Consider the following 21,823-nt stretch of genomic DNA (forward strand, 5'->3'; position numbering starts at 1 on the left):
GCCCGGGCACCCCATCTTCCCAAGGTTGTGAAAGGCGGATGGCTGCGTGCATGACATTCCTGGTCGTTTTCGCAATGGAACTCCGTGCCCGACCTCAAGACCGATAGCATGACAACCCTCCGGGAACCCGCCTTCAGATGCCGTACGTACTGTACCTCACAGCATGCACGGGACGGGCGGGAGGTGCAACACGAGTCGGAGGAGCCTCTCCGCTCTTCCAGAATGTCGAGGGAAGCTTGATCGAGCATGGCCTGCCTGACATCTCGGGTGTTGGAGGGGGGCATCCGTTGGGGTGGGCGTCACGGCCTGCTGTGTCCCGTCGCAACGAGCGGGCAGTCATTTGTTCCCCGGACCCAGATGACGCCCAGTCGAACCCTACGCAAATTGCAAGCTGATCATTTCCACCTCGACAAGTAGCTTGACAATCCCCAAGAAAGGAAAATGTCACATCTGGCGGGTCGGCTTCGGCCATCGGTGCCAAACATTTGTATGTAGACAATAAAGTCGACGGAGATGCTGGGTTTCGGTCTGTGGAACGGACTTCCCAGTGCTAGGTGTGTGTGTAAGTCCAATGCTAACCGTTCTGGCTCACCACTTGGATGCCAGGAGGCCCGCAATTACAAACTCGTTGCCCCACGGTACCAAGTTGGAAATCGGGGGGGCAAACTCCATGGATCGGAGATGAGGGTGTTGTTTCAGGACTCTTCTCATCGGAGTTTTAAGCCGCAGTGCTTCTCTACCCGTTGGTCATAAAGTCTCGCATAAGAGACAGAGACGGAGAGAGAGAGAGACAGAGAGAGAGAGAGTGTGTGTGTGTGTGCCTGCGTGTGCGTGTGAGAGTGCTTGTGCGGGTGTGTGTGTGGATGGCAACGCCGAGAGCTCTCTTGTAATGGATCCAAACTCCAAGGTAAAATGGATCGTCGCTACCTTAGCTAAGGTAGGTACATAGGTTTAGTGCCGGAAGCCACTTTCCCAGAATCGAACCGGAAGCGGCGGGTCTCCTTCCCGTCACGCTTGGCTCTTGCAACCTCAGGCATTGGAAGAAGGAAGCACACACCGGGCAAAGCACCCAATCACCGATCAACTTTTCGGCCAGGAAGGGATCGGCCAAAACTTAGGTTGTTCAACGTCTGGCACATCGACACAAACACGCAGTGGATTCTCCATGATACAAGGAGCAATGATGATAACGAGGCCCAGTGTCCCGTCCCAGATGCTACGGACTTGGATCGACCTCGCCTCGAAGCGATGGCATTCATCCATGCAAGAAACGCCAGAAGCAAGAAAGAATGCCAGCCATTTACTTAGTTATAGCACTTGGGTACGCCTTTGCCAAGTTCATGCCGCCGTGGAATCGATGCACAGCGATCCGGACCGGATGCGTCTCAGATGAGCGGCCCTTTCTCCACCTACATACGCTAGCTGCTACGCAGTAAGTGAGGCAAGTTGACACTCCTAACATCTCGCTGCCTGCCTCACCCATGTGTTCTGCGGTGTTGAGAATCCGCAGCTCATTCTTGCGCAGTCCGTCGTTCACATGTGCAGACCTGATTCTCCCGCCAGCACCTTTGTGTTGGGCAACTAACTAGCGCATACGGCACCCAGGGCTTCCAGGGGGATGTTGACCCGCAGCGCAAAGCCCATGGGCTGGTCCCCTCGCATCGTCAAACGCTTCACCAAGCCAACGCTAACTTGACGCTAATTTGACTCCCGGGGGTGTTGCGGCGAAATAATCCCTGGAAACCTTCCGCCGTTGGGGAGAGGGGTGCCGTCCGGTTGTCGCGAAGCCATGCCTCGCGCCACGCCGCCCACCCCGTTGCAACCTTCACGCTGCACAACAAACACCATGCCCCAACCCGCTTCTGGCCACGGCCTTTCTTGCATCTGCCTCGCTCCACCAGAAGGCTCGCGTCGATCTCCACCCAAGCCCGTCTCCCTCTGCCTGCCCCTGGCCTGCGTGCCTGGTCGGGGCGCACCACACCACTTCAGCCTGCTGTGTCGTTCGGCGCTGCTTCCCACCCCTCCGATGGCCCGGTCCGGGACTTGGTTCTTTTTCGTGAGATGAGCATGCCACGGAGGTGTCCGTTTCCCCAGACTCTTGACTCCGTATTGCTTCGTTGCGTCGGCATTGGTGGTTTGGCGGCAGAGCACACACAGACCGGGCATGGTGCGACAAAACGCCGTTCACTTCTTACCAAATGCCGCGTCTGTCTGTCACGGCCAATCCACCCCACCACCACTACACTACTACCGCGACCCGATCAAGGATGACTGCTTGCCCGATGACAGATGGCCCCGAATCGCACAAGCTTTTTGGCCTCGTCCCTCGCCGCGATCCGCCATACCGCATTCGGAATCTCCTCTCAATCCCTGTTGCTACTATATGTCTTGCTCACCTTCCTCAGGTTCCTCCTCGACCGATCTTTTCAGCTCAGCTGATGAAGCTGGACTTGATGTTCAGGTGCGGGCACATGGCTGAAACTCCGTTGCTCTCTGTCGCAAACCGCATGCGTTAGCCCGAGCCTGGCCGGGTGCACGACGGCGCCGAAGGAGGCGCTCGAGGGCAGGGCGCTGCCTACGCCAGGCTAAATCCTCAGGCATTGCCCGCTACCATTCGAGCCTGATCGCTTCCAAGCCGGTTATCCTCCTTCCTAATCCGCTCAGGACATGGCTGCATACCACCGTCACCACCGCTGCTACACAACCTCACCACGACCCACCGCCCCCAGCCTCTAGCCGCTTGCTTGGTTCAGATCCCGGCAGCCAAGAGAAGGGAGATCTGGTCGGTGATCTTCCGTATTCTCACCGTCCCCTCCCCTCCACGTCGCCCTAAGCTGCTCACGGCTCAATCTGTCAAACAGTGGTATCCCCACATCACCACGACCATCGCACTCCTCCACAACCCTCCGCACAATACTGGCCTTGGTTTACCGTTTCCAGTAACTGCTGGGATATAACGTTACTTGGTGGCTAGGTGATCCAGGCGGGTCCCCAGCGCTGTCAGCTTGTCTGGGAAGCCGTTCACCCTCCATCTTACCCTGGCTCTGTCTCCCCTCTTCTCACGCCTCTCCCCGCAGCCCAAGCGACTGACGCTGCACGCCCCTGACCCTGTCCTCCGCGATTGGCTATGCCGGCGCGGAACGTCGACAACGGCCATGCTGTTTTCCGTGGAATCGACGCTGGGCGAGCGTCTCAATGGGCCAATCAGCCGATCTCAGGAACGACCAAGCCATGGCATCGATCCCTCTCCCGCGGCCTCTCTGCAAGGGCCGCGTCTCGTAGAAGCCCGCACTTGAGTCGCACGCCTGGAGCACAGCTGGTCTTCAACAACAAGGTTTCCATCCTGGAAATTATGGTTGCTGGCCTGCAGAGAAACTTTCACCGACACCAAGCCCGCCAGATAGCAGCACAGTACCTCCTGCCTCATCTCTCAGGTATTGGGGTTGTTGGTCTCCGTCCCATCCCGTCGGCTCGGCTAAGGATACTTCTTTAGCAGCCCACGCGAGGGATCAGCCGAGCTCAGCGCGCCCCAGGCGGGTTCCCCTTGACCAACTCCTCCTTTCAGGCACTTGGCTTCGCCTTCTGGTAGAGGCCAGACTTGGCGTTAACGTTTCCGGTCCGTTTTTTGGGCGGCTTTACGTCTGGCGTGGCAGACGTGACTGCGGTTGGTTCCATCAAACGCCTGGCACGGCATTAGCCATTCAGCCGAGATCTTCCATCGCCCACCAGTCCTCTCTCGCTATGGCTTTGCTGCTCTCCGCGAGCTTCTTTGGACTCCGAGGCGTCTCCGGAACGGACTGTGGAGCATCGAGTCGCTTCTTGGTGATTCCGTCCTGAGCAGAAACACCGGCGGCCTCGACAAGGGGAATTGCTAGCTTCTCATGTGCTTCCTCGGATCGAGACGTCAAACTCCCTCGGGACACATACCCTGGATCATAGCGATAACACCCAGCCGCCTGTCAGGTACCAGGTATCCCAATCCCTCTCGGGCAGCTCCAGTCATTGTTACCGTTGCCCGTGCACACCCTGTCTTCTGCCCGTGAATGCGGCTTCGGCGCCCCTCCGCTGTGGGCTCGGGCTGGACTCCCCCTCGGTATTGCTCCCATCTCCATCCTACTCTAGACCAGGGGACCAGGGGAACGGGCCTTAATACCACCGAACCAGCCAGCCTTCCTCGCCGCCTTGAGTGAACTCCCGGCCCTATTCCGTTCCCCAGGGTTACCCATCAGCCGGCGGACCCTCCCCCGCAAACGTCCAGGTTCCATACAAGATATCATCCTACCTCCGGGACGCTCCTAAGCCAAGACCTTCCTCTCTCCTCTCTTTTGCCTTGGTCTTCCACCCTACGACCATCTCCTCACCACCACCACCGCCGCCGCCTCCCGACAAGTTTCACAGGACCGGGCCCAGTGCCGCTCACAGTTGGGTCCCTTCAACAACACAGCAGACCCTCCGGTTCCCTCTCCTGATCTGGGGCGCCCGGCAGCCTGATCCGATCCTCGCTTTGACTGGCTGCGGTCGTGTTCTGGTACGACAAACTGCGCAACAACATCATCATCATCCTCCTCCACCCTCAGGTTTTCGCCTTGGATCCGACGCCTTGCTATCCTTCTCGGCGCCGACTGTTTCGTCTCCTCTCGGAAGAAACGCCCAGGCAGACAGGCAGCAAGTGACAGCGGGGCACTGACCGGCTCTGATACATCTTACTCTTCCGGCCCTCATCGATCCCATCCGTCGGCCTCGAGGCCTGAGACGATCTGCCGGGCAGAGATCACCGGAGATCCGGACTTGCGATTTGAACGGTAAACAGGCCTGGCGACCTGGAGTGAATGTTGCCACCGGTGAATGTACCCCTCGGTGGCTCCTGATTCCTCGGCGTGCCAGCAACGACACTCGCTCAACTCGAGCCGCCCGCTCGTCATTCGCTCCCACACGCAACCCGAGACGATTGTCTAAGCCCAGTCGCATCTGTCATTTGTAACAGACGCTAGAGTTCACGGCACCAAGCGGCAATTCCCCCCCTTCAGAGTTCCCAATGCTTGTTACGAGACACGCGGTCACGGAGCAGAGTCCTTGGTCTACCAGCAAGTTCGAGACAGCCTTTCGCAAGCCAGCGGAGAAATTACGCATGTCGAACAACTTCGACACGACGCAGTCGGACTGGCAGGCTCAGTACTCGTTCCTCCCGCCAGGCGACAATACCATCTTCTCGCAGTCATACGAGCATGTGACCAACTCTGGACAGAGCGCCGATCCTCAGGCGCAACCGCGGACCGTGACCGTGCCGACCGAGGTTCCCAAGGCGGAGAACTCTCCGCTGGGTCACCGCGTTGACCCCTTGGGGCTTCGCCAACCAAAACAACCGTCACCGGTTCCGGAGCACCAGGAGGTCCAAGGGGATCAGTACCCGCCCAAGACGGCCGAGTTGCCGTATGAAGAGCCGCCAACATCGACAGAGACCACGACCATGTCCCTCAGTTCGAACCCGCTCAGCTCTGTGTCCTCGGGCGGACATGGCTCCGAGACGGCCCCGAGCCACTCGGGGAACGAGGGTCAGAATGCTGTCAAAGAGGAGGACGAAGAGGTGGTAGAGGATGAAGAGATGGCCGATGGGGAGCATCAAGAAGGGGAATCTCAGCAGGGGCAAGGGCAGGGGCAGCAACAGCAACAACCTCAGACGGCGGCAGAGCGGACGGCGCAGCGGCGGAAGATGAAGCGCTTCAGGTACGTGGAAGCCCGAGTCTTGGTTTTCAAGCCAATGGCCATTCTCGCTCACCCGGTTCAGGCTCACGCACCAACAAACGCGGTTCCTCATGAGCGAATTCGCCAAGCAGCCACATCCCGATGCTGCACACCGCGAACGCCTTTCTCGGGAGATTCCCGGCCTTAGTCCCCGTCAAGTTCAGGTGTGGTTCCAGAACCGGTACGTTGCATGGGACCGTCCAGCCGCACATGCCATTCCGTTGAATCGTCAACCTGGAAGCTGACCAGAAGCCTAGACGCGCCAAAATCAAGCGCTTAAACGCCGACGATCGAGAGCGTATGTTGAAGATGAGGGCGGTCCCTGAAGATTTTGACAGCCTCGGCGCGCTACACTCTCAGTACGGCGCACCTATGCACCACAGCCTTGGGACCCCCTTAACCTCCCCCGTGGACCTCGGCGGCGCTTCCTACGCGGACCACATGATGCGTCCCCTCATGGTGGACGTGAGGCGCCACGAAGGCGATGAGCATCTCTCGCCGACGGGCTTGAGCCCGGCGTTTGGAAGCATCGGGTTCAACCCATCGGCGGGTCTAAGCACGCCAGACATCCTCTCCCCCATCTCTCCGACCTCTACCGACCGCTACGGATACCCAAGCCACCTCTCGGCAGCGCCCATGGCCGCCGGGCCGAGGGGTTCCAACCCCTTCGCGCGACAGGCCAGCCTCGACTCCGGGATGCAGATGCACCAGCGCCAGCAGATTCGGCCGCTGCAACCGCTCCAGCTCCGCGACCCCATGACGAGGCCACGATCGGACAGCCTCCAGTCTCCTTTGCGTACGAGCATGTCATGGAAGGGCGATGCCATCGACTATACGACCTACCACGGCGGGAACTCCTCCCCTCAGATCGGGCCAGGTCAACGGCATGACATGTACCAGCATAGCCAAGTGGGCGGGACTTCGGCGGCCGGCCTGGGTCCTTATGATTCGACCAGCTACGCCGGTAGGTGGTTTTCGGGAGCCTCTCGGTCTTGGTTAGTAGGAAATCTGGCTGACAATGGTCTCACAGCAGCGCCCACGGTCCAATCACCAACACACTACTCCAGCTTCCAGTCCTCCGGCTTGCAAGCAAACCAGCAGCGCACCTCTCGCCTCCGAGCAGCGTCGGCATCTCTCCCTCTCGGCCTGGACCTAAGAACTCAATTCCGCTCCGCCATCGGCTCCGGCGGCCTGCAAACCACCTCGGCACCCTCTCCTGGTGGCCCTCGCACCCCAACAACACCTCACCTCGGCGGCGGCGTCTCATCAAGCTACACAGGCAGCTTCCCGTCTGCCCCGCTCACCGCACCCGTTGACTTCTCCATCCCGCGCACCACCTTCCCCTATCACCGCACCTCCACCACCGACTACTCGATGCCGCAAATGAGCGCGCCCATCGCCCCTCCCAACGACTTCTCGCAAGCCTTCCAGGCCGCGACAGCGAGCGCGCCGAGCGCGACCACCGCGACGAGGACGCCTCTCCGCGATAGCTTCGGGGGCGCCGGCGGACCGCTGGGGTTGGGCCCTGCCGCCCCGCCACCACCTCCTACGCACGGCCATGGCCACGCTCAAAGCACCGCGGTCCCTCCAGACCATCACCACCGCCCGCCTCATCCGGCGGATGATTACACGGACCCGTTAGGGATGAAGCGCCGGAGGAGCTTTACGGGGCCGAGCGCGACGGTTCCACCGCCTGGGGCTGCTGCGTACGGGAGCGCGGCGTAACAACACGGCTCTTTGAAACCAACCACCATATGGCCCCCGTTTCCTTCGAGGGGTGAGATCTCTCTCTCTCGAATTTTTAGCGCGGATATTATTGGCCGTACAAAGTACATCCTGCTGCACATTTCACCCCTTCTTATGGACCCTATTGTTTATTTTCTATTTTCTCTCCTCCCTGAACTCGGACTTGGGGACGGAGGCTTTCTTTTTTTTTTTTTTTTTTTTTCTGCTCCAACGCCACGAAGTAACGTCAAGACGTTGCCCATTTCTTTGGACCAAAACCTCTCGATTCCCTATGTCTTTTCTCCTGTGATGACCAACCTGCCGCAATGCGGAACTTCTACCTTTTTATTTGTTCTGGAAACACACACACACACACATACACACACAAACACACACACTACACATACATACATGCACACATGGTGTTGGAGCACCAGGGGATGCGGGGTCGGGGCCGGGGGGCGGTTCGGTTTTTTTGGGCGTAGTTGGTTGGGGTAAGCGGTATTTCCTTTGATATCATTACCGTCTTCTGATGTCTCCACGGCCGGCGAAGAGGGATTGGGGATTGGAGTGGCCGGTGAGAAGGGGTTGGATGAAATGGATGAACTCCCAAGAGCGCACACACATACACACACACACATCTCGGCCAGAAACTGAGGATAGGCTCAATTCTTTTCTTTTTGTGCGGATCACTCGGGCTTGTCTGTTCAAATAGCAGTTTTAATGTATGTGTTGTAGGTGTTTGTGGGTTGGATTGCCGACGGAGGCTTGACTCTCTCCTGTTCAGACGCACCAAAGCTTGCGTGGGCAATAGGTAGCTGGACATCTGCTTGCACTTTGGCTCTACTACCGTACGCCAGCATCCCCTGTATGTACATGTGAAGAAAATAGAGGAACGACAAAGCCTGCCTACATAGCCCGGCATCTTGGACACATCCCCTGGTTCCTAGTTGTGAGATTTTTTTTTTTTTCGCGGCAGCGAAAATTGTCCCGTCTTGGAACGGAGGATGGGGGTAGGACGGGGAGAACCACCTCTGAACCACTCGAAGGACTGCGACCCGGCCGCGAGGTACGGCGAGCCCATGGTGTACAAGCGCCTAACAAGCGAGACGAAGGGAGCGTTCAGGGCTGCGTGCCCCGACCCTCCAAAGGAACCAACGACTCCAGCTGGGCCATGGCCACAGTCCAGGCGGGCTGGACGACCCATCCCGGGGGTGTACAATGTCATTACACATCCACAGCCGGCCATGCATGGCTTCTGCAGAAGAAACATAACCAGCTTGCTTCTGCCCACCCCGTTATGCCCTGCTGCTGCACCTGGCACCCTGGCTGTTGCTCCCTCTGACCGTTTGCATGCAGCCAAGTGGGCTGGCGAGCTCGATTCGCTGCGGAGTTTTGATTGCCGGGCAGCCACCACGAGGTGTGAACGGGCACAGGAATATGGCGCCCGTGGATGGGTCCGGACCCTGGTTCATCAGTCGGCGTATGTAGGGGCCGGAGTGCCTGTAGCGGTCCTCCCCCGTTGACAGCGCCTCCGAACTCCGCTGTCCGCCGGGCCATTCTAGTAGTAAGTTGAGGAAAAAAAAAAAAAACAATAAAACGGCTTCTCCACCACATTAAGCTTGTTCCTTCGCGCCCACCTCATGAAGGTACTTGGACTAGTTAGTGTAAGTAGGGCGCCGTGATCCGAGATGACAAGGAATGCATCCAGCCCCATCTATCTCTCTTGTCACTTCGGCCACATCCTCGGAGATGTTTGAGCATCAGAGGAAACATCAGGAAACGTCGTTCGCTCGCTCTCTCTCTCTCTCTCTCTCTCTGCTGGGGCAAGCCGCGTGTCCCATAGTCCCATAGTCTCTTAACGGAATCGGAAGGCAATGCCGAAACGTCGTCCCTTTGGTACCGGTCGTGGTTGGCTGCCACCGACGACGGCCTCATTTCGGTCGATACCCGTGCTGTCGTGCCGTTCCTTGGCCCGCCATGTCACTTGTCGTGCAACATTATGCATCTAACGGGTTTGACTGACGTCAGCAAACGTCTCCACATACACAGTAACCAACGGTAGTTATGCAGGAAACTAGGTTATCGACGGACCACCCCCCCCCCCCCCCCCCTCGATAGCTGCGTGCCAATGGCAAGGCTGAATGAACGAACCAACTCCCCCGGGAGGGCTCAGAAAGTGAAGTGAACATGAACACCATGTAGTTACTGTGCCATGCACTACGCAGGATGCAATACCGGTCGGAGTTGTGCCTTGGCACTCCTGGATCGGACATTGATGTGGTGGTTTCCGTGCGAAGCCAACAAGGTCGTTCGCGCCACAAAGCTTCGCCCTGGGCGTTAATGAAAAGGGAGGCTGTGCCGACATCCCTTCCCTTTCCGCCGGGAGCCTGCCGTCGAGACAACATGGCTCCTATCCTCCCGGAGCATCTACAGGATTTTTCATTGTTGGGAACTCTCTGGTCGATCCGGAAGAAAGCCAACAGAAAGGCCACCAACCCCAAGTTTCACCGTGGGCGACGCTTCCGCCGGGAACCAAGCTGTGGCTATTGGCCGAGGGATGCCCTCCCTGTCCTGGATGCCATGACGTTCGACGCTGATCTCGGAGGGCGGAGGGAGAAGGGGACGGATGCTCAGCTGCGGCAGCACCGTCTCTCCCTGCGTTGGATGAAACCACGAGGACGCAACGGGGGATGTCACTGGGGACCCAGCTTGGCGCAGTCCGGGGAAGCGCTTGATCGGAAAATAAGGGGGGGGGTGCGGAATGGAACGCCGCGACGGTATTTGATTGGGAGCAACAAGAACCACCGGAGTGTCAAAGAGAGTTGCACCACGGCCTCGTCGATGCAACTGAGCCTGCGCTGCGCGCGTGGCTGCGACCTTCGAATACAGGCTGTTCCTGATCAGCCTGTGCATCCGGTTCGGGGCCTCTGTCAGAACCAGGATGCAGAGCTCACCTCGCCTGGCCCTCGCACACAGACAGACCACCACGGGCGAGCCGGTGATCGCCGGTACGGCTCGGAGCCTGGAACCATGAGAAACGAGCGGGGGAAGGCCACGGATACCAGGTAAGTCCTACACGACAAGCATGTACGGAATGTCACCGCCTGCATGAGGGATTCTGGCTTGTCATGAGGTCTGTCTGTCGTCTCTGAGGCATGGCCGGAGTATTCCGGTTGGTTCCCTCGGGACGGCGACCCTCGATCAGTTGTGCTTACTTGGACATCCCGGACAAGGGTCAAGCCCGTTTTTTTTTTTTTTCTTTTTTTCCCAAGGGTCCGTCAGAGAGCGCTTAGTTCGACAACGGAGCGCGGCTAACCTCGCGGCATTCGTCGTCCCAGAACGGCCATGCTCAGGAGACTCCAGCGACATGGCTACCCGAAATGGGAATCGCATCTTACATTCCGAGACCGAACGGGACATGGGGGGCCAGGGCAGGGTTCGGGTGCAGGGGCAGAGACTGGACCCGGACCGGCTTTGGGAGGGGGGCTCTCTCCCCGCAAACCCACAACTCGCGTCTCCATCGTCTCCATCGGCCCAGCCCAGCTGCACGACGTGGGTGAGCTATGTAGTATGTATGTACGCAGTACATAGTCCCGAAGCCGGGAAGGGCGATTGAAGGCCCTGACGATGGGCTATGTATGACTTTTTGCATGGCCTTTGCGACGTTCCAAGCTTGGGTACGGGGTATCTACTACGTATGCAGGTACGCAACCTGGCTGAATCTCCAGGCGGCTTCAATCCCACAACCAAGGAGCTCGGAAGCAGAGTTGCGAAAGGAACCTCGAGTTTACGATGGGACGGCATGTGAAGAAGGTTTCTGGGCCCGCGGGATGCGGAGGCAGGGGGGGGGGGGGGGGGGGGGGGAGGAAGTGAAATGGCATTACTTCGTACACCACGGAGTAACTACTACTACACAGTACATACACTACACTAGTGTGCACTGCTGCACTACACTAGCGTACAAGTGCTGCTTTGCCGGGTGATTTCGATCTGGGGCCCACATCTGCTCAGATCCGTCCTGCCAGGGCCAAAAGCCTACCTGACATACAGAGTAACTATGGCTCGTGCATTGTTTTCTTTCAGTCAGGGGGGGGGGGGGGTCTCCCAGTGAAGAAGCGCCCCTGACCACTGGACCACCTCCGTTTCTTCACTACTACAGAGCATCAGGACAAACTCTGTGCAAAACGGCAGATGCTGGCGTCGGTGGAGTCGTGTCCGTCACATCGAGCTCGGGATGTTGTGGATGTGTTGGGGGTGTTTGGACCAACGTTACCAGCGAGTGCACCGTCCTGCGTTGCAACAAGCTCCAGTCTGAGAGGGGAGGGCTGCAACCTCACTCCCGTCATCGACAGACTCGACACAACAACAAACGGTACCGACGCTCGACGCCGCGCCTTATCCGCTCTTCGGGGTTCTCATCTGCAAGCCGAGAAAAAAAAAATAAAACGACTTCGAGTCAGCGGCCGAGAACCCGATGTCCAAGGCTGCCATACCGCGGCCGGAAACCCGCCGTAGGGGCGGTGGTCTATCATTATTTCCTCCTTCACCGGTTACGCAGTAACCATACGCCGTGGCTGGCGGTCACCCACGCGTTCCGGTTTTTTTCTCGCCGGGAACGCTACAGGGTGCAACATCCCTCCCGACCCAGACCAAGCCGTCGACGGCTGTGATTTGCCATGGCTCGTGACCCAGAGTCTGACCTGGTCGAGCGGTCTAGCGGTTCATGGCCAGACTAGCACAGCGCATTGCTTTCGGCTAAATTGCCCGTCACTCCGAGACGTCGAGACGAGCCGTCTACCCCATGGGACCGGCTCTCGCTGACGGCCTTGCGTCTCTTGGCCGGGCAGCGTGTTGCCCATGCTTCTGCTGCCGCCGGCGCTGCTTGCGCTGGGTGGTCTCCGCAGGCAGCCTGCTGCAAGCGCCAACTCCCACGGCTCTTGGCCCGCCCTCGTGTCTGGTCCGCAGGGGGGGTGGAGCCTCTCGCGATCTGATAACTGGCGGTCCCGTCTCCGTCAGCATAACAAGGCAGACCTCGAAGACAGGGATGGCGAGCGGGGTTTGGAACAAAGCCTGCCGATCACAGGGTGCGATACTCGCAAGCGGAACAATCCGGGGTGGCGGGGGAGAGGGGGGGAGGAGTAGGAGGAGTAGGAGTAGGAGTAGGAGGAGAAAGAGGAGGAGGAGGAGGATTCGGTCGAGTCGATCAGCTCAGGTTTGACCAGGGCATCATCAGCTTGCCTGCAGAGGCTCCCACGACCCCTCACCACCGCCGTCATGCGTAAGACGGCGGCCACCGTCCTCGGGCGGAATACGGGCCGCACAGCACCGTCTTGCTCCTCACCTCCCGCTGACCTTGCCGGCTCCAACTCGTTCAGCTGGGCCGTCTGGAGGAAGATAGGGGGATGGATGGGCTCTGTTGCTCTGTCGGACCGGACAGATAGACAGCTGACAGGAGATGCCTTCACATCGCGGTGCTTGCCACGCACGTGCCGCTGGAAAAACCGGCGCGTGCGCATCTCGGCGACCTTCGCGTGGCCAGCATCGACCTTTCCACAAGCGCTCCCCCCCCCCTCCTCCCTCAAGCATCCTGGCTTGAGAGAGAGGAGCCCCAGGGCGTCGATGCAGCGGAGCGGGGACAAGTGTCCCTGCTCCTTGCGGGGTAGCTGAGGGGGGGGTTGGGTTGAGAACGGCCTACGCGATGCTTTGTGTCGCTTCGTCGTCGGACTGACAAAGGCACCCAGCATCGAAGACATGGCTGCCGCGTCGTCACTGGCTCGGCTCCAAGCTGAACGTTCCCTTCCTAACCCCAGGTGGCCGCCGCCGCAGGGCCCTCGATGGAGCAGCGTGGAAGCCGGCGGCAGAATCACCCTCCCCCCGCCCCCTCCCCAAATCGCGGGGGCGCCAGTCCGATTCACTCACCAAGCCGACCCTTTCGGATGAGAGAGCCGGCATCGCGCAGGGCCTCGATGCTGGGTCAACCTCGACCAACGCCTGGCGCGGGGGGTGGGCCCTCGCTGAGATGCCCACGTCCGCAGGCCTGGGTCCGCCAGAAGTCGGGGGTAGCATTCCTCCGGCTGAAGAGCGGCCGGTGGTGATGGGTCAACAACAAGGATGTCGCTCGTCGAGGAGAGCGGAGCTATCCATGGCCTGCCCGACCAGCTCCTAGGAATCCGGCCCGCTTCCTTCTGGACCAGCGCCGGTGCACGCATCGGCCGGCTGTGTATGAGTGTATGCGCGCGCGCGCGTGTGTGTATGTGTATGAGAGCCTGGTGTGTATGTGTGCATGTATGTGTGTATATATAATATATGTGTGTATGTGTCTCGTTCATATACCATGTTTCCCGTACACGAGTCCCAGCCAGATACACAGGCGTGCATGAATAGGCTTTTGATGTTGTGCGTAATTTAGGCCCCGTCGCACGGGCTGCTGGTTGACGAAGAACAAGCGAGGAGGGTTGTTCACCGGCTTCTCGTTGTGCGTACCTCCGACGAGGAGAGCAGACGCGAGAAGTGTCTGCTCGAAGAACAAGAGATTGTGCCGAAACGGCTTGTACGGTGCTGGGCAGCCTTGTGCGTGCGTGTCCGTGTGTGACCCTTCATGTTCCGCTGGCGATATAGACGTTAGATTGGGACGGACGACATATCAAAGAAGGGTAGCGGGGATGGTCTGTCATGCAGCGAGAAGCATGCCGATATAGGTGGGTGGAAGAGGAGAGAAGAGGTCTTGTTTTCGTCGAGATGTCGATCTCGGCAGATGTTCTTGGATTTCATGTCCGAAGTGCCTTGTTCTCGTCATCTTTCTATCCGCTAGCTTGTTGCTGAGGCATCTCGCAGGCGCTCTGTGATGTCTTGACCGTCCATGTCGGGACTCTACCGACCAAACCGTGACGCGCGACCACCGACTGACGTACGCGGAATCCGTAGCCAGCATCCTAAATCGTCATGGCGGCCGTGGAGAACACAACACCGAAGCGAACCTCTCCATCTACGTCGAGAACTACACAGCCAGGAAAGCCTCGCTTCTTGCCAGAGGGGGTCCCTGAACGAGCCGGTCGTGGTCGGTGAGCAGTGTGAGTAGGTAGTCTACGATGCCCTCCGCAATTACAGAAATACTGGTCTATGTCTCTACCATGTGGACAATGAGGCCTCGGGTCCAAGTAAAAGCCTATTGAAGCCCACCCTCTAAACCTCCCCATCGCGCTGCGCCGTGCTGAATCTCCTCCGCATCACACCCGCCGCCCCGCCATCAAACGCCGCCAGCTCGATATCGCTCCGGCCCCTATCGTTACCATCTTCACCATCGTCGCCGCCCCCCTCGTGCTTCTTCCTCCTCGCCGCCGCCCGATCGGTTTCCTCGCCCGGCCCCAACCCCTCCGGGCCGCGCACATCCTCCAGCACGGCCACGTCAACGTCCTCGTCGTCTCCCGAGCCGCCGCTGCCGCCGCCGCCGTCTCCTTTCCCTCCTCCGCCAAACGTCCCGCCGACGCTCTCCATCGTAAACGGGCTCGCCGTCGGCTCGTCCAACACCGCCAGCTCCTCCGGCGTCAACCACCTCGGCAGCACGGCGGCGCGCAGCGGGATCAGCAGGAAGATGAACACGGGAAACCCGACGGCGGCGACGGTCTGGGTGATGGCAAAGGTGGCGCCGAAGGCAGCCAGCTCGACGAGCACAAAGGCCCAGACGGCGCTGCGGCGGATCTCTCCCTTGCCTGCCTTGCCCTTCCCCCTGCCGCCGTTCAGCGGGTGGTTAGGCGGCGTGAGGGCGGCGTCGCGCAGCAAGAACAGCAGCTTGGTGGTCACGCCGTTGGCCTCGAGGGCCTGGAAGCCCATGATGAAGAACAGCCCCGCGAGGACGCCCTGGGGGACGAGGTGCAGGACGGTCAGCAGCGGGCCCGTCATGGTGCCGAGCGTGAGCAAGCCCTGCGCGAGGTTGGACAGCCGCTGCTCGACGACGTAGGCGTTGCGGAGCTTGAAGCTCCCTTTCCCTCCTGCGCTCGCGCCGCTGGCGTCGTGGGAATCCGAGTCGTCATCGCCGGCGGGAACCCACTCGGTCACGCAGAGGGATTCGGTGTGGAAGGGAGCCTGCGGGATCAGGCCATTGGGGAAGGGCAGGCCAAGGATGCCGGCAATGCCCGTGGTGAGGCCCAGGAGGAACACGTCCCAGTGAAAGCCGGCGGGCTTTTTGAGAGGGAATTCGGTGCCTTGAGCGATGAGGGAGGACACTGCAGAGGGGGCGAGTTAGATGGGACGTCAGGGGTTGGGAGAGAGAGAGAGAGAGAGAGAGAGAGAGAGAGAGAGAGAGAGAGAGAGAGAGAGAGAGAGAGAGAGAGAGAGAGAGAGAGAGAGAGAGAGAGAGATGGAGAACTCACCGTTGTGATCAAACCAAAACAGAACGGTCAGCAAGAGCGCAAAGGGGATGGCGATGAAGATGTCGGCCACGGGGATGTCCCAGAAGTGGACCAGCCAACCTCGGTCCGGCGCGGTCGGCATGAAGGCGATGCCCGTGGGGAGGGTCTCGAGCGGGACGTGCTTCATCTTGCCCATGTGGACGAAGCCGGTGAAGAAGACAAGAGTCAAAGGCGTGCCGTAGTCTTTGAGGAAGACGCGGATGGGGTGCTTGAAGAGGCTGCTCTTGCCGAGCTCGCCGCAGATGTAGGCGATGGCGAAGACCAGGAGGGCCACGACAACGGACAGGTAGAAGGGTTCGCCGTCGCCCAGGGTCTCGAGGATCTGGATACCCTTTTGCAGGTAGATGAAGGCGACGTAGAAGCCAAATATGTCGCAAGGGAAGCGGGTGACGTAGCGAAGCCAGTTGCACGAGTTGGTGATGGCGAGGATCCAGTGGAACACGAGCGACCATCTGAGCATGTTGGTGAGCATGACTGCGGCTGGTCACATCTGGATCCCGGGAGGAAGGTCACTGCTTACATGCCGATCCAGCACATGAAAGCCAGGTAGTTGGTGCCCCTGGGCATCATGATATCGTACACGGTACTGCCAGAGAGGTCAGCTTGAGCTGGAGCACTCGAGACAACGCCTCCTGTTTCTAGGCAAACCCCGAAGACGTGAGCCAACCCAACGTACTAGTTGAAGACGGTGATCGGGCCGGTGACGCCGACAATCACCAGCGGCTGACATGCCAGCACGGAGAAGACTACGGCACCCAGGACCGACGCAAGAAGCACCTCGTTGACGCCGTACTGCATGCCGGTCTTGTTGAACATGTCGAGCGAAAACGCCAGCGCGGGAAGAATGCTACCACATCGTCAGCCTGTGCTGTCTCGACACCGCCGGTAACGATATGTCATGGCCTCACCGCTTCGCCTCTGCCAACCCGCTATCGTAGGTCCGAGGAGGACCCTCGGGCGCCTTGTCCCGGTGACCAGCAGCGGATCCAGCAGCAGGGAAGCAAACGCGGGCAGGACGGTGAAGATTATGATGAAGATGGCCGAAACTTACTTGGCAAAAAACATATACACCGTCGCCGGCACGACGCGGTAGTTCCACGCATCCGTCCAGTCGCTGAGGTAGTACGGCGCCCTCTTGCGGATGTCATTGACCATGCCCCGGAACAAGTGGATCTTCCACCAAGCCTCGGGGCGCGGAGCCCGGTAGCGTGTGGCACGCTCCGGGTCTTGAAGGGGCGCCGGGTCCGGAACGCCCGGGACGGCGGCGGTCGGGGTGGATTCGGAAGCCATGGCTTCTCCCCTTGTCCCCAGGCGGAGTGTGGGAGTGTGGAGGGATGTATTAAAACGGTATGTATGCAAGAAAGAAAAAAAAGGGGGTAAGGTATCCAAGAAGAAGAAAACAAGCGTTAATACGAGATGAGATGCCCAAGCAACCAAAGACAGGACAGAGCAACGTCCCCGATGATCAGGCCCGATCAAGCAAGAACGTCGGCAGCGGTGTTGGCAACGATGGCATCATCTCGCGAACACGCCCGTCCCTCTCACACCCGCGGGAATCACAAGCCCACAGGGACTTGGTGCGGACAGCCTTCGCCGTTGGGGGGGGCCAGCTCCAGTTCAAAATCGGCGGAGCAGCGCCTATAGTATACGACGCGTCAACAGCGCCCCGTCTCTCTCCCCTGACAGGAAAAAACTTTTCAACGGCAACCAACGACGAAGAACGACAAAGCAGGTCCGCGTCGCCGCCGGAAGGCCAAGAGGGATAGGATGTGCGAATTGGCGGGGGAAAGAATGGAAGTCCGGAGTTCAAGACCGGGGCCGGTTTCCAAGGGCTCACGTTTTTTTCTTCTCTCTTTCTTGTCCAATCTTGGGTTCAAGAAATCTTACAACACCCAAAGACGGAATTGCGTTCGACAAGGCGGACCCGCTAGTTAGTTAGAGGATAGCGCGGCGCGCGGCGAACGGGTGGACCCACAGCCCAAACACCGCCAAAAGACGGGAACGCGCGCTGAGCTCTCAGAAAAGCATCCCGATATGCCCCCCCCCCGGTACTACGTAGACACACACACACACAGGCACACCCTTACTACAGTATGCACCATTCTGCGGTGGCATCATATTGGGAGACGTGCAGTTTCTGGCATCCCCTCTTGTTTTTAGCATCATAGTTCTTCAGGAAAGAAAAAAAAGAGTAGCGAGAAGAAATTGATGGCTGCAAGATGCCCCCCTGTTGAAGGCAGGGGGAGCTGGGCGCTGTGTGAGGTGAAGATTCCGATAGGGTGCAGCAAAGGTTTCCCAAAAAAGCTACATACATGTACAACCACTAGATACAAAAGAAGAGAAACGTCATGATCGGTGAGTATTGTACACGGGCTCTCAAGCGTGCCGTCTATCGCGCCAGGTATCCGCAGATTCTACGTCTGGGTCTGGGTTGGGGTGGCGATTGGGGTTGTTGGATCGTCTTCCGTCCGAGAGAGAGCAGAGCGAGAGAGAAGAGGCGACGGCGACGGGCAGGCATACCAACGGTCGTCCAGAAAGCACACACACACGCGGGCCCCTCCTTTTTTCCTCCTCTAGCAGTCCTCTCCCCACTCCCCTGTTTCCTTTCCCGGACGCCTTAGTGATACAGAAAATGTTCGAGTTGGGTGGTTCCGAGAGGCGAGTTCAGGCGGACGTACTGACCGGGCACGACAGGCAAACGACAGGTGCCATCGGCCTCTTGTTTCGCGGTCGGGCGGATCTGTCGTCTTGCCGTTCGAGATGGCCGGCCGGCCGGCTAACTCCCCTTTCTCTCTCACTGTTTCTCTCTCTCTGTCTCTTTGTCTCTCTCTCTCACCTCTCCCCGTCAACCTTCTTCTCTCCCTCGACCGGCTTCTTCCCCTCCGCCAAGTTCTCCGCCTCGGCCAGCTTCTCAACCTCCTTCAGGCCGTCAAACAAGGCCGGCTGCGGCTCGTTCGGCGAGTCGGTATTCTCCGTCCCCAGCGGCGGCGGCGGCCTGGGCTGGCCCTGACGGTTGTCAAAGAACTTGGAGAACTCCTCCTTGTCAGGCCACTGGCGAGGACCCAGCAGCCGAACAAGGTCGTCGCGGGTCAGCACCTCCTTGCGCAGCAGCTCCTCCGCCACCAGCGCAATCTCCTTCTTCTTGGACAGCAAGAGATCCTTGCACTGCTTGTAGGCCTGGTCCACGATCCTGCGGACCTCGGCGTCGATCTGCTGCGCCGTGGCCTCGGCGAAGGGCTTGTGCAGCTGGTTCTGGTCGTTATCAAAGTGCAAAGGTCCCAGCTTCTCCGACATGCCCCACTGCGTGACCATGGTGGTGGCCATGCGGGTGACCTTCTTGAAGTCGTCGCTGGCGCCCGTCGTGACGGTCGGGAAGTGGATCTCCTCCGACACGCGGCCGCCCAGCGTCATGGCCATGCGGTCCATCAGCTGGTTGGTGTTCATGAGGTAGGCGTCTCCCGAGGGCAGGTACTGCGCGTACCCCAGGGCGCCCTGGCCGCGCGGGATGATGGACACCTTCAGCAGCGGATCGGCCCACCGGAAGTACCAGCCGCAGATGGCGTGGCCGGCCTCGTGGTAGGCGACGGTCCGCTTCTCCTCGGGGCTAAGAACCAGCGACTTGCGCTCAAGACCGCCAATGACACGCTCGATGGCCTGCTCGAAGTGGATCATCTCCACGGTTTGGGCGTTGGCACGGGCAGCTGAGATGCAATGCGTTAGCGAGGGCGGATTTATCAAAGGGCCAGCTGGGTTCAACCAAAAGAAGAAGAAAAAAATAAACATACCGATAAGCGCCGCCTCGTTGACGGCATTGGCAATGTCGGCACCGGCAAAGCCCGGCGTCAGGGCGGCGAGACGGCCCGTCAGGTACTCCATGTCCTCCTTGGTCAAGATCTTGCGCAGGTGGACGCGGAAGATGTCCTGGCGGCCCTTCATGGTCGGCCTGTCGATGTGGATGTGACGGTCGAAGCGGCCGGGACGCATGAGGGCCTTGTCGAGGATGTCCGGCCGGTTGGTGCCCGCCAGCACCACGACCTGCTCGCTCGTGTTGAAGCCGTCCATCTCGGTCAGGATCTGGTTGAGGGTGGCCTCGCGCTCATCGTTGCCGCCGCTCCGGAAGCCGCCGCCGTCGGCGCGCGACCGGCCGATGGCGTCGATCTCGTCGATGAAGATGATGCAGGGCGCGTTCTTGCGGGCCGTGGCGAAGAGGTCACGGACGCGCGACGCGCCGACGCCCACAAACATCTCGACGAACTCGGAGCCGCTCACACTGAAGAAGGGCACCTGCGACTCGCCCGCCGTGGCCTTGGCAAGCAGCGTCTTGCCCGTGCCCGGAGGACCCGAGAGGATGGCGCCGCGCGGGATCTTGGCGCCCAACCTTTGGAACCGCTCGGGGGTCTTGAGGAAGCTGACGAACTCCATGATCTCCACCTTGGCCTCGTCCATGCCGGCCACATCCGAGAACTTGACCTTGACGGCCGAGTCGTGATTGAACATCTTGGCCTGGCTCTTGCCGAACCCAAACATGGAGCGGGACCCGCCGTTCATGGCGCTGGCGCGGCGCGAGGCCCAGACGAGCAACCCGACGAGCAGGAGCGTCGGCCCAAAGGCCAGGATGAAGTTGGTCGTGTTGGTCTCGTGGGTATAGCTGACCGGTATCCTCTCTGTCGACGGGACGCCGAGCTCCGCCTGGGCCTCGTCTAGCCGCCTTTCGAAGGCATCGACGGAGCCGATCGAGAAGTAGTAGACCATGTTGGGGTTCGCGGCCTGAGAATCGGGATACATGTTGCGGACAGCCTCGCGGTTGAGCTCAACCCGCACGCGGTTGCCAACAACCACCATCTTCTCAACCAGGCCCCTGTCCAAAAAGTTCTTGCGCAGCTCCTGCCATGTGATCTCGCGAGACGTCTCGCCCGGGAACAGCATCGAGTACAAGGGGTAGAGAAGCGCCGCGCTGATGATCCATGTCAGCGTGTCGGACCCGCTAAAGCGGCCATTCGGGGGGGTCCCCTGAGGTTGCTGTTTTTGTTGGCCCTGGCCTTGTTGGCTGGATTGTTGCTGTTGCTGTTGTTGCTGCTGCTGCTGCTGCTGCTGTTGTTGCTGTTGCGGCTGAGACTCTGATTGTTGTGATGGCTGCTGCTGCTGTGCTGGCTCTTGTGATTGTTGTTGTTGTTGCTGTGGTTGTTGGTTCACACCAGAGCTGGCATTTTCCTGTTCTCCAGGCTTGTTCGAGGTAAAGTTCGGTGCCGGGTTCTCCATTTGCTCCATCTCACGCTTTGCGAGCTCATCCGCCATGCGGTACGCCACCTTGGGGAGTATAAGAAAATCTTTTAGGCTGGCATGACCCTTCCTCCTGTGCTCCAGGATATCCTTCAGCTCCTGAGGGACCCCGATCTCCTTCATCTGCTTGAAAATGCCGATCATCTCGTCGCGTTGTTTTTGCGTAGGGAGGACCTCGACCCAGGCCTCCAGTTCCTTCCATTCCGCATCCGTCAGCTTGACAAACCCTGGCGGGGGTGGCCGGGAATTGGAGCCGGCGCCATTGCTCTGTTGCCCGCTCTCTTCGTCCGGCTTCGGGTTGTTGGTCGAATTGTACCTCCGAGCGAGCTGGTCGGCGGCGCGGAGGGGTCTTTGAGCGAAGAGGACGGTGGGGCGAATGGCTGGCCTTGCGAGGGGCCGTAGCAGCGAAAGCCTCGAGCAGCGCGCCAACTGGCGTGCCGAGGTGCGGAACATGATCACGGTGGTTTCGAAGATAGAGAGAGGGGGGGGGGGGGGGGGGGGTTGTGGTGACGGCGTGCTTGTCGAGGGATCTGTCGTGTCGGCGTTGCGGGTCCTCTATGGCGCCTCTTGTTGGTCTGATTTCTTGGAACGGCTTGGATCCGCTCCGAAGCTCCGAGGCCACACCTGAAGCCTCTCTCCTCCTTCTCCCTCCTTCAAGAAGAAAA

The 21,823-nt window shown here is 59.5% G+C and overlaps 3 protein-coding genes across 3 annotated transcripts; 1 reads left to right on the plus strand and 2 right to left on the minus strand.

Moving 5' to 3' along the window:
- Nucleotides 1–5,035: 5,035 nt before the first annotated feature.
- VTJ83DRAFT_5845 (uncharacterized protein) lies at nt 5,036–7,467 on the plus strand (the record flags this gene model as incomplete). Its single annotated transcript, XM_071012490.1, has 4 exons — nt 5,036–5,724; nt 5,786–5,923; nt 6,000–6,706; nt 6,773–7,467. 4 exons carry the CDS (start codon nt 5,036–5,038, stop codon nt 7,465–7,467), a joined length of 2,229 nt encoding a protein of 742 aa, XP_070865220.1.
- A 7,185-nt stretch (nt 7,468–14,652) lies between these two features.
- On the minus strand, nt 14,653–17,168 carry VTJ83DRAFT_5846 (uncharacterized protein; the record flags this gene model as incomplete). The annotated part of the gene is made up of 5 exons (XM_071012491.1): nt 14,653–15,692; nt 15,840–16,330; nt 16,399–16,464; nt 16,555–16,725; nt 16,930–17,168. 5 exons carry the CDS (start codon nt 17,166–17,168, stop codon nt 14,653–14,655), a joined length of 2,007 nt encoding a protein of 668 aa, XP_070865221.1.
- Nucleotides 17,169–18,710: 1,542 nt separating this feature from the next.
- Nucleotides 18,711–21,611, minus strand: VTJ83DRAFT_5847 (uncharacterized protein; the record flags this gene model as incomplete). Its single annotated transcript, XM_071012492.1, has 2 exons — nt 18,711–19,579; nt 19,664–21,611. The coding sequence occupies 2 exons, from the start codon at nt 21,609–21,611 to the stop codon at nt 18,711–18,713; spliced, it is 2,817 nt and encodes a 938-aa protein (XP_070865222.1).
- Nucleotides 21,612–21,823: the final 212 nt, after the last annotated feature.

This window comes from Remersonia thermophila, chromosome 5 (assembly GCF_042764415.1).
Source record: "Remersonia thermophila strain ATCC 22073 chromosome 5, whole genome shotgun sequence".
NCBI classification, from domain to species: Eukaryota; Fungi; Ascomycota; class Sordariomycetes; order Sordariales; family Chaetomiaceae; genus Remersonia; species Remersonia thermophila.